The sequence below is a fragment of the Lactuca serriola genome, chromosome 4 (genome assembly GCF_051521515.1).
Source record: "Lactuca serriola cultivar US96UC23 chromosome 4, Lser_US96UC23_V15, whole genome shotgun sequence".
NCBI classification, from domain to species: domain Eukaryota; kingdom Viridiplantae; phylum Streptophyta; class Magnoliopsida; order Asterales; family Asteraceae; genus Lactuca; species Lactuca serriola.
In genome coordinates this window covers 74,095,689-74,108,736 of record NC_136411.1, presented here as the reverse complement: position 1 = coordinate 74,108,736, position 13,048 = coordinate 74,095,689, and the positions used below count along the sequence as shown (strand labels likewise).

Below are 13,048 nucleotides of genomic sequence, written 5' to 3'. Positions count from 1 at the left end.
CCAAATCCTAAATCACTTAGGGTTTTTCAGCCTCATGCTTGTGCTACAAAAAACTGAGTGGGAGAGGTAGAGAGAGGGGAAAACCAAGAATAGGAAGAGAGGCTTAGATGGGTTGGTTTTCTACGTTTATTATAGAGGTGCGATTAGGTTTCCTTATTGGATAATTACTTGGTCACTAAGTAATTATCCCATAAGATTTGAATTTCAAATTTAAAATTTAAAACCTTAACATCTTTAAGTTTTCATTAATTTATTAATGTCTAATAAATTAACAAATTAGATTTTTATCACCACTCTTTTGTCAAATAGTGCTTAGATCTTTTCTTGTGTGTAACTCAAAATAACTCTAGTATTAATAGTAATATTAACAAATAGCACCAACAGTTATAAGTCCATTTCAAGACATGCGACAAGAAGTATTTGATACGACGAGCATCGTATCAGGGAGGGAAGTAAAAGTACTTGAAAATGTAATAGTTTTATTATTATTATTTTAACTCAAGCTTTATTAATTATATTGTGTAGTTTATATCGAGAGCTAAATTAGGCCATGAACATTTATTAAGTAGGTGTTTCTTCAAAAACACCTTACTAAGGCTTCGAAGTTGAAGTATTGGGCTGGAGATAATGTAGATTTACAAATTTTTATAGCTAAAGTGAAGAATGCATATGTAAGTTATCTTTATCATCTTAGATATTAACGTTCATATATCTTTTCACAATAGCAGTCTTATTTAGGTAAATTGTAGGATGAATATGAGAGAGCCATGTTTAGGTAACTTGTAGGATGAATATGAGAGAGCCATGTTTCAGTTCATCATCAAGGAGATGATATGGATTTTTAGATGCAAACTCGGACATAGATACAAGGAGAGAGAATGATTACTTGTGGCTATTTATGATCCAAAATATCCAGTTTGTGGTGATGGGGAGACCATCTTTTAGGTTTTCCACTTCTGAGTTCGTGGTGATTTGGAGACCATCTTTTAGGTTTTCCTCTTCTGAGAACTTACAGTCGCAAGAAGAGTGATAGTAATTTAATAAATGCATTGTGTTTTAATAGAGATAAAATAAATACTATTTTTTCCTTGATTTTTTTAATTTATTTAAATAAACACACCCCTACCTCACCCCTTCACCTTACCTTACATAACCTATAATTTTTTTCTATTTAAATAATAGTATTTTTAGGTAAGACATGGACCAAACATGTAACAAAAACAAACAGTAGGAACCAAGCGTGTAACAAAAGCAAACAGTAGGGACCTTCCGAGTTAAAAAAATAAGTTAGGGACCAAGCGTGCAAATTACCCCAAAGCATAGGGACCTTTCGTGTAATTTACTCAAAACAATATGTTGCTATTATAGATAAAAAATAAAGTACAATGTTATTTTGGATAAAAAAAAATTAAACTGCATTTGCTATTTATGTATATAAAAAGTATGTTGTTTGTTTACTAATTAGAAATGTTAGTTGCTTTTATGAATTCTAAATACAGTACAACACTATTAATGAATAAAATATAAAGATTGATGTTATAATGGATAGTAAAAGGATTGTCTATATTGGTATAAAAAATAGTATGTTTTTATTATGGATAAAAAAATTATATGTTGCTATTAGGTATATAAAAACGAAAATACATTGCTATTATGGATATAAAAGTAAAGTACATTGTTATTATGGATACAAAAAATAAAGTAGATTGCTATTATGTTTTACAAATAAAATATATTGTTTATTTAGTAATAATATATTTTTTTTGGCTAAACAAATGTGTTTATGTAGAAGAGATGTGTACACAAATCCATTTCTTGCATAGGAAAAGAGAAGAGATGTAAAGAAGAAAAATATGACCTGAAGAGTAGAGATGATAGAATTCATGACACAATTTCATAACCATCTAGACATCCACCAAACGACTCTTAGTTTGTTGCACTTATCATATGGTTTACTATATTTGTGGTTTAATTGTGGTTTAGACAAAAATCTTAAGAGTTGTGTTGTATTGGATAATTTTATTTTTATGGTTAAATTTGGAAAATGTTACGATTTGTGCTTGAACTTGGAAAACAAGATTTGATTGTTGAATTTGATTTTAATACTTCGTTTTTGGCATGAAAAATCTGTTCCTTTCGGGTTTTTTTATGTTTTTCTCAAATTCTGCCTTGTTTTCCGACAGAATACATATGAAAAAACTTGTCGCTACAAAAATGTATATTGAAATTCCTCACAAACTTTTTGTCGGAAATGCATTAGAATAGTGTCGCAAATGAGAAAATTGTTTTCCATCAGAAATTGCCGACAAAATAATATGTTGGAAATGTATCGGTCATTTTATCGTAAATATGTAGGAAATAGTTTCCCACACCCTTTTGTTACCATGGATTTGATTTTTCCGGAAATGATACCATCAATCGGAAATTCAGGTTTTTTTTTTCTAATAGTGAAATGATTTAAAATCTAAACAAAACACATAATACAATGTTCTTATTCTTATTCTTATTCTTATTAGCATTTCTTATTTGATTTGCATACAAAGAATTGCAAACCACTGTCTTATGCAATCATGTTCTCAATGCTAATTAAAGTTGAACCAAACTACTAATATCATACGGAGACGCATCCATGGGAGAAGGTGCATTGTATGATCTTGATGCAATGCCCATGTTTGTAATTTCTGTGGGATGAAGACCATCATAAAAAATAGTTAAATTACGATCGGGGCAAGGAATTGAGTTTGGAATACACTGTCCATCTTCCCGTACTTGACAACAAGGACCAACTGCAAATTCAGAACAATTTATGCGATTAATTACATACGAAATAATTTGAAACTCAGTAGAAAAAAAATGATATTGTAATTAATCAACATGAATGATACACCATAAATTGGAATGGTTGGTAGTCGTGTTTTACCTTGTTGTGATGCTGAAGGGCTAATTGTTACGTTGATGAAAGTGAATCTTGCGTCTGGGAAATTACTATTCAGCTCATCAACAAGAGGCTTAAGCTTAGCATTATATACACTACTCGCATTATTGATCGAATCCACACATGGTTTTCCACCAGTGCCAAACCTTGCTATCTCAGTTGGGGTGCACCCAAGCGGACCCAACCCGAACACCGCAATCTTCCTAGCTCCCAATTTGTACAAAGCCTATCATATATTGAAACAAATGCAAATTTGATATTTTCAGTTCAATGAAAATTAACATGATTAGAAGAGGAAACCGATTAAATATCACAAAAACATTTCAAAACTGGATTAGTAATAATTTGTACCGTTAGTTGTTGAGAATATTGTCGCACGAGAGCGGTTGCATATTGATCAACCGTATATATGCGGCTTGTGGGGTAATTATTGGGCATTAGGTAGTTGTTGATGTAATCATCGCTTCCAATGATTGATACGTAAATGCATTTTTTAAGGTATTCTTGGGTAAATGTCTTGTTTCGTTGTAAGAGTGAAAGGCGAGCGATTATTGTTGCATGATTAAGAATTTGCTTATTGAAGGTGAAACGATCACCCTATCATCAAGTAACACAAGAAAAGTTGATTAACGTGTCTATTTAATGTAGATTAAAAGTAAAATAACCACTTGTGATTACCAAATGTCTTCCGGTTTCATCTCTTATACCAGCACCAGCACTACCGTAGTTTACGCCTATGTTGATCTCTTGGTTGCTTACGTTAGCAAAGGGTGGAATGAAGTTATCAAAACCTAGAAGTTTACCTAAAATCGAACATACAATTTCTTGATATTAATATTATTATCCTTTAATATTTACTTGAATAGTGTTAACAAGCAAGGTATTGCTCGCAAAAATATGAAGTTAAACTTCACATAATTTTAACAAGAATGTTTAACTATTTTAAAATATAAATTGTGAAGATAAATGAGAGAGTTGGAGAAAGAGACCAATGATGTCTGCGATGGTTCGACCATTTGTGAATCTACCAGTAACGCCTTGTGGGAAATCAATCCCGTAGGGTTGGTAGTTGGCTTTTGATACTGTTGGAAGTGCATTGTTATTTCCGTTGTCGACCAATGCGTCTCCAAATATGAAGTAACATGGGACTTGTGGTTGACTCACAACAAATGTTACAAGTTGTGTCATTGTGACAACTATGAGGACCGAAAACAGGAGGCTGAGTGGAGGAGTCATTTTTGTTGGAGTAGAAGAAAGGTATTAAGTGATGATAGATTTTGAATGAAAACTTGTATGCTATTTAAAGAAAAAAATAGGGGGGTGGGCTAGGGAAACTTTTTTTTTTTCAACGGTTAGGAGTCAAGTGGACACAAGTTTGTTTCAAATATTAATTATGGTATTTTTCTTATATAATATAACTTCTACATAGAACCAAAAAAAAAAAAAAACGTGATAGCCAAAGATTTAAAGAGTTTTTGAGAGGTAGTTTTGAAAATTTTATTTACCAAATAGATATGGTTAATTTCAAAAATATTTAGAGAATAGGTTTAGTTTCAAAATTTTATATTTTTCAGCTTTTATTCTATTTTTATTGTTTTCATTTATATTTTTTTGACATTTTTTAAACTTTTTGCTATTAATTTTTTTTGAACTTTTTTTTACAAATACCTTTTTTACCCTCCAATCACAAAATACACATAATTCACAGTTTTTTACAATATTATCTTAATAAGTGGATATTGTGAAATAAAAAGCAACATATACATATATATATATATATATATATATATATATATATATATATATATATATATATATATATATATATATATATATATATATATATATACCACTGCACACTTTAAAAAGATAATCGCATAAAAAAATATCCACTCTCTAAGTAAAAAGAAATTTAACAATCGTTCCAGTCATAATCTTCACTACTTAAAAAATGCAAAATCATAAATAAAAAAAGAAAAAAAAATTGGTAGATATAATGAAAGAAACATTGTGAAGCAGATCCATCTAAATTTGTTTTCAACATCAATCACATTCTTCACCCATTGTCAAACTAGTTTCTCTGTTTTTATGTCGATTCAATTTGACTAGACCCATAACTACAACAAAATTATATATTTTTAACATAAAACAAGAAAAAAACATAACAATATTGTAAATAGGAAATATAAGAGATCTATTTTTCATGTCTATATATCGTCTCATCACAAAACACATAGACAAATGTACTTATATGTTATTTTTAATATAATAAGACATAAGTTTCTAATTGAAATTCAAAAGATCGCCCTAAGTCATTTCATCAAACAGTTTATGTGTTTAACATAAATTAAGCTGGATTGGAATGTGAAGGAGAAATTATAATTAAACAAACGATTTCCACTTCACCAATTTAAGTTTCAATAAACGATTCTCTGTTGCTATTCAATCCTACTGAAACAAATCAGTGAAGAATGTGCAAATCAACGTGATGGAAATCTATAGACAAAAAAAATAAGGAATCAAATTGATGCTTACCATTCTGTCGATAACCACTCTGGATTGTTGACAGACGGCTTTAAGGATGATAAACGGTTCAACGGAGATGAACGCCGGAGATACAGCAGTGGAGGCCGGAGGGATTGCCGGAGGTAAGCAGTCGACTGAGGGTCGTCTCGTGTGGCCGGAGGTGAGCAGCGTAAATGAAGCGCCGGTGGTGAGCAGCATCGATTGAGAGTCTTCTCGTGTGGCCGGAGACGCCTATGTTTGGCCGGAGACGGAGTCGTTTGGAGGATTCACGATGTAGGCGCAATCCGACGAGTATGGCACCGATTTCCTTTACAAATTCACCACCTTTGGTAAATATGTTTGGTATACCTTTTTAGTATATTTTTTAAAAACACTGTTTTACTAAAAAAAAAACTCAGATTTAATAGAATAAAATAATAGTCAATTACAGATTTTCGATTATACTAAAATCCTAAAAAAAATAAAAAATATATATTACAATAACAACTCTTTTTCTTATTTTTTTCATACAACATAAAGTTGAAATTAAATGTCAGTGTATAACATTTAGTGCATTTAAAGTCAGATTTATCACAAGACATTTATTTTATTTAAATTTAATCAATAATATAGCTTATTAAAGGATTATAAACATATAGTAAACGTAAAATTTCAGTTTCTCCAGTTTTCAATTTATCATTGAATGGCATCACATTTTGTCAAAACACTTAAAAAGGCTCACTATCATTTTCAAATTCCAATAAAATTCAATATAAACAGTTGTTTGTAAAATTCGAAGTAGAGATATATTCTACTTTTTAGCGAAAGTAATCATCATAAACATGTAGGAAACATCAATATAATTTCCTTAGATATATAAAATGTCGGAATCCAACATCGTATGAAGAAGTTATGTTTTTTTGAAGTTTCGTGATTAAACCGAGACGGCTATGCGCGTCGTAAAATACTAATCATAGATAGATCACTTATTTGCAGAAGAAATCTAAAATAATCATAGTAATCGTAAACCCAAAGCGTGTATATAGAGAACGTCCAAATCCGACTTCGAATTAGGAAGTTCAGATTTTTAGAAAGTTCAGCACAACAGTATGCGACATAAAATCGATTGATTATCAGGAAAAACAATCTAAATGAGAGTCGAAGATCTCGTCGATATAATTTCACCAATATAAAGCAATCAAGAATGAAAGTCGCATGGATAACTTATGATTTTTATATGAATTTTAACAGTTTAAGCATGTTAAAAATGTAGCTTTAAAAACAAGTGATAACTAGTCGACGTAATCTAGTAGAGAACTAGTAGAGCAGACATGGTAGTATAATCTCTATGTGATTAAGTATGAACTGATAGAGTAGAAAGTTTAAATGTGTCTGTAAGTAAGGGCTCCCTGTATTGAATTGTTGTGATATTAGACTTAGTTAGGGGATGATGGTGGAACAGTTAAAGAGGTTGGGAGCCTATAGGCCTACATAGATTTAGTTAGGGGATGATGGTGGAACGATTTAAGAAGTCGGGAGACTATAGGCACGCATAGATTTAATTAGTGGATGATGGATGAACGATGAAGCAGGTCGGGAGCCTATAAAACCGTGTAATCTAAGATACACATTTTGTTGGCAGATCGTGAGTTATTGTTTTTATGCATGTATATCTATTATGGTATATGGTATTTTAGGAAACTCATTAAGCTTCATGGTTACCCAGTTAATTATAATATATTTCAGGTAATTCGATGACTAGTAAGAAGGTCAAGGTTCAAATACACACACACACACACATTCGCAACATGTTTCTGGATAATGTAATTACACTCTGATATATTTTAATAAATAAAAATGAAAATTGTGCCTTGAAAATCGGGACGTTACAATTTGGTATCAGAGCCCTGGTTTAAGCGAACTGGATGAACACTCTTCTAATTCCAGACTCAAATTAAGGATCTGAGTAATATATAAATCTTTTCATAAAAAGAATAATATAAAAAGGAAAGAATGTTATGCGTACAATCAGCCAAAGTTCAGAAGGCAAATTTATTCAAAAAATATCCATATTTGCTATGTATACTGATATATCAAAATGTTAAAAATGCATGCTAGTATGTAGGCTAGGAATCTTTTCAGGAATAGCCTGTTAGAATTGTCTGATACTTAAGATGCCTAATAGCCTAAGGATTTGCTTGTTATTTGCGCTCAAAATTAAATAGTTTTAGATTGCCTGATTTGGCGTTATTTCACAAATCTGTTCTGAGTCTAACCGTCGTAGTGTCAGATCTTTCATTCGACAGATTGCTTGATTTAGAGGCATGTAATCGTATTCGTCTGATAATTAGTTAATATTAGTAGAAGTTCTACCTTAGCCAATAGTGGAAATGAGTGGAAGGAATCCTATAACAATAGTCTAAGAAATTTAATATATGCTTGATAGGGCATATATTCGTAAGGAATCCTACCAAATAGCAGAGTATAGTGACTTAGAAACCTTAGAGCAATTCTTAAATCTAGTCTGGATAGGTGTGGAAGGTAGTATGGGCTCGTACTACCGAAAGCACATGATCCATACAGAAATCAAGAAAAGCCACAAAGTTGCAAAGGAATTGGAGAGGATTCAAATACCACTTTACAGTTAGTTTGATTCATGTTAACCTATTCTTGTTACGCCCCCAACATGGTGATGATCATGAGAGCAAGCGGGTCGTGTTCTGGATCTGAATGGTCAGGACCAAGCGAGACTGAGATACGCGATTGGATAGAGGTGGCGGTGTCAAAAAGTGTAAGATAGATAATTCTGGAAATGTTCGAAACTATTAAGACTTAACTGATAGCCTTATTTGATGAACAGTACGCTGTCATTTCCAGTACCGCTGCTGCCACAACCATTGTTGTTGTCGCTGCTACAACGTCATCTGAAGAGAAGGAGATGCCTTATCGAGAGTTCAACAACACCATACCCCCAAATTTTGATGGTGTTAGAGATCTAATTGTTTCCATGGGGTGGATCTCGGATGTGGAAGGATGTCTCTTCACTTGTGCTTGTCCGATGAAACTTTGTCACCAAGAACTATTCATCGATGGAGAAGAGTTTGGTGACTTGGGAATAGTTCGTTGAGAAGTTCAAGTCAAAGTATGTTCCACCAGTAGAGAGGGAGCGACTCACTCCAGAATATATGTCACTCAGACAAACTACTAAATCGGTAACTGAGATCACCAAGATGTTCACCTAAAGGGCCCTATTTTTCCCAGTGTATGCTGAAGATTAGGAAGGAGCGGGTCAATTTAAGAGCGAAATTGTTTTATAAGTCTTAAACAATACTTTTCAACCACTATGTATAGGGGCCAGACATGAAACACCGGAGGGTAGGACCACATTGGCATTATAACACTTTTGAAATCCAACAACCCTATACGACCCTTCAAACCAGATTCCCCGTACCACGAGTAGTTAAAATATATTATAATAACACTTTGTATATTATATTTTATGATACATTTATTTTTTATAAGTTCATAATAACGATATTGAACTTAAACATAAGCTATACTTAAAGTAGGGTAAACATAACTCACTTACTGGGAGGTTTGGCTAGGAACCGAGCTCTACGGGGGTAGAACTTCCGAGCCGAAGCTCTTCCTCTCGGAGCCTTCTGGTGCTCTAGGACTCGTCTCTTAGCACTTGGGAAATACTAAGGGTTCAGAGAGGTTTAGAGAGAAGTGAGAAAGAGATAAAAGGGTTAAGGTGTGAGGAATGAAGGAGAACTTCTCATGGTCTTCGGTTACGCTGAGTGTGCCTCGGAGGCACGTTACGCATACCCGGTACGCTGCGCGTACAAGGGCTATGCTCCAATTACGAGGGGAACATATCAAACTTCGGATGGGGCATTGTGGACGCTTCTGGACTATGCATGCGGGACCGCGGGGCGTAGGGTTATCTACACAGAGCGTGCACATGTACCCTCGCATTCAGCCTATTCTGAATTCTAAATTCCGTAACTTTCACATACGAGCTCCATTTTTGACGTTCTTTATATCCACACTTAGGTGGAGACGAAATCTACAACTTTCGTTTAGACTCCGTCGGCTAATTTTGAATTTATTTTTAAAGTTATATTTTAACAGACCTAGACAGGTAAAGTCTGTTAAATATTAATAACTTTGTCATCCGACGTCCGTTTTTGTCTATCTTTATATTGTTGATCTCTTATTAACGAGATCTTTAATTCTCATTTAGATTATGTTGGCTAAAAATCGGTCAATCTAAAATTCGAATTTCGGGTTGCGCACTTCTATGTTAAATCTTGGAAAAAATCATAACTTCCTCATACGAAGTCAGATTTGGACGTTCTTTTTATGGAAGATTTCAGTTTAAAGTATACTACGACTTTCGTTTAGATCAATAAGGCTAAAAAGTAATTTATCGCAAGCTCACTTTTTACGTTTCTCGGTGTTGTGTCGGTTTTACCGTAAAACTTCGACAGGTCATAACTTCTACGTTATAACTCGGATTTCATCGTTCTTTATATATACAGAACCCTTGTGACATATACTATAACTTAGTTAAGATTATTTATTCTCAATAATCTTCTATCAAAAAGTTATTTCTGGCGCTTATTGTCTCTAAATCGACTAGCCCGAATCTGCGGGCATTACAATCATTTCCCCCTTAGGATGATTACATCCCAGAATCATCAATGAAACAGGGCTTGTATAATGACTCCGTACGTTATCTCTTCATCCTAGGTAATAACCGTAACTTCTATGTTCCTTCGAATGAGTATATAACTCTTGGACTTCTTGACTTTAGGCGGTGCTCAATCTTGCACCCGCTCTCCATCTGGCATTGGACTTTCAATCGTAACCTTCGAGTTACAAAATCAATCCTTATTGGAGACTCCTTCTTCTTCTTAGCAGACTTAGGATACGTTTTATCATTCGATTACCATAATAGACCGATGGGTCATGTTCTAATGACCTCTCATTGTATGATGCAACGCTTAGACTTAAGTCTTTTAGAGTCAAATTCGATAATGGAATATACCTTCCTTCATGTTCTAATTTGATATAATCACATTCTATCGTGCAACACTTCTAGCTACAAGCTTATTACTTTAACAATGATCGCGATACTTCTACTGATTGCTTCGATTATCTTTCATTTCATTCTTCTGGCTTAAGTCAGATACTACATCGATCTTAGTCCTCTAAACCTCGTAACATACTCATCTCAGTCGGATTCAATTTGATATGACCACTAGTTTCGGAATAATAACCATCTTTTTAGTCATTTACGAAACATTGGTATCGATATTCATGAACAAAACAATTTCAGTTACTATCTTCTTGGTAACCTTGTGACTTTCCCCGATCCAAGTGTGAGTCCAGTGCTTCCGGTAGTATAGGCCCCTACTACCTTTCACACCTACTCATGCTCGTCCTAAGTATTGTCTTCCAGTTCTCCAAGTCACCATACAAGAATTTCACATGGGCATTTAACACATCAGATAACATAACGAAGGTTTATATTACTTCTTGAAACGATTACATAGATATTCAGGTCCACCCTATACTACGCCTGTAATAGGCTACACCATATGATACTATCCGCATGGATACTTCATATCTTGATCTTTCGATATAAAGTCCTCACTCCTGATTCCTTGCATTGTCACCTGCTTCGTCGAAGATCATCTGCACTGCTCTTGCCTTTGGCTTTAGTGGTGCATTTTGCCTTGCTGCTTCATTTTTCTTCGGACAATCCCTAAAAATATGTCCTTCTTCGTTACATCCGAAACACACCTTCTTGTTGAATATGCACTCATTGGAATAATGCCCATACTTTCCACTCTTGAAACATTTCACCTCCTCACCACATTTTCCAAAGTGTTTCTACTTGCACTTATCGCACCATCTTGCTTCACCTCCTCCTCCTCCGAACTTCTTCGAACCAGACTTCGAGAATTTTCTGTTATCGTTGTACCTTAAAGATCCTTCAAACTTTCTCTTCTCACTAAATTCAACAACCTTGTGGGCGGCTCTACTCTTGATCATCTCCTCGACAGACTTAGCAACCAGATAGTCGCCTCAAGAGTAGGTGCCTGACGTACTGGCACTGCATACTCCAATGGTAGTCCCTTCGTATACTTATCGACTTTTGTTAGTTCGTTAGGAACGATGCGCAAAGAAAACTCCATCTTGTGTGTGCAATCATTGGCATACTCGTCAATGGACATGTTGCCCTTCTTCAATGTCAGAAATTGGTTTTCTAGTTCCAACATGTTTTGGGCTGAGCAGAATTGGCATTTAAAGTGGACCAAGAACTCTACCCATGTCAGTTGTAGTGGTTCATTGGGGCTTATGGTCTTCCCCAGGGCGTTCCACCAGTGAACAATGCCACCTTTAAACTGACGCACTGCATAAGTGGTTTGTAGCTTGCCCTTGTAATCACACGTTATGAAAGCTAGCTCCATTTCAGAGATCCAGTCCATAACTCCGATTGGATCTTTTTTCCCAGTAAAATTTGATATTTTGCAAGCTGTGAAGTCTTTGTACTTGCATCCATTTCTTTTAACCCCTTTCGTCTTGGTTATTTCTTCTAACCACCGGCGGTTCATGTTGGCCAACGGTTCTACTATAGTTTCCTTCTTCTGACTGAGCTTCATTCAGTTCAAGTTGTTCAACAGGCGCAGTAGGTTCATCCCTATTTTTTTAAGTATATACCTTGTCTATTCCATCTGACGATCCAACATCATTTGCATCATTGCTTGTAATCCTGCCATCGTGATTGGCTCGAGTGTAGCTGTTACTACTGGTGCATGCTCAATCACAGACCACTGATTAGAATTAGCATTTCCAAATCTGCTTCAAGTTCCCACCATTTCGATCTATGTACCAAATCAGACATTCGGTATGCAGTGAGGATAATTTAGATATCAAAGCTTTATTTACCATAGACGTGTAAATCTCCTTATCTTTTCGAAAAGTTACATGTCAGTTCTAATACCGTAATTAAATGTTTAGAAATCTGAACACCTAAAGTTTCCAGATTCGGTCGGCAACAGACCACATATCTGACCAAATAATGGCATCATAAAGCATCTCAAATCATTTACATATAAAAGCATTTTAGGCATCTTCCCTAAATAAGCTATCCCTTGTGTTTATTCAGGTGTAGTTCCTAAAATATATTAGACTTACTCTTCACAATCATCTCTTAGCATTCCAAGTTTAAGTATAGAAATAATTCCTTATTCCTAGTTCACTTAAACTAATGTTCTGATACCAACTGTGAAATCCCTTTTTTTCACGGCCAGAAAAGACCGATTTGTTTATGCTTTATTTGAAAATTAGAGTATACTTTTGAAGAAATATGTTGCGGAATTTGTTCCCAGAAAAACATGATAATAATATTATCAAAGCATTTCCGAAGAAATGTATTTTGTTTATAATAAAACTTTGGGAAGTCATCGTCAATATAGAAACATAAGCATAAACAAACCTTACATTCATTTAGACTAGTGATTTAAATCTTTAATCTCTCAGTGTAATGTAGCTCCGTATCGGCACCTATGATTCAAATAAACTGAGTGGGTCGAG

At 34.3% G+C, this 13,048-nt stretch overlaps 1 protein-coding gene across 1 annotated transcript; it reads right to left on the bottom strand.

The window, feature by feature from the left end:
- Positions 1-2,478: 2,478 nt before the first annotated feature.
- LOC145101904 (GDSL esterase/lipase At1g29670-like) lies at positions 2,479-4,194 on the bottom strand. The gene is made up of 5 exons (XM_079039208.1): positions 3,925-4,194; positions 3,614-3,738; positions 3,287-3,532; positions 2,921-3,161; positions 2,479-2,786 (listed from the first exon to the last, which is right to left on the bottom strand). The coding sequence occupies exons 1-5, from the start codon at positions 4,169-4,171 to the stop codon at positions 2,587-2,589; spliced, it is 1,059 nt and encodes a 352-aa protein (XP_078895334.1). The 5' UTR covers positions 4,172-4,194; the 3' UTR covers positions 2,479-2,586.
- Between the last annotated feature and the right edge of the window lie 8,854 nt (positions 4,195-13,048).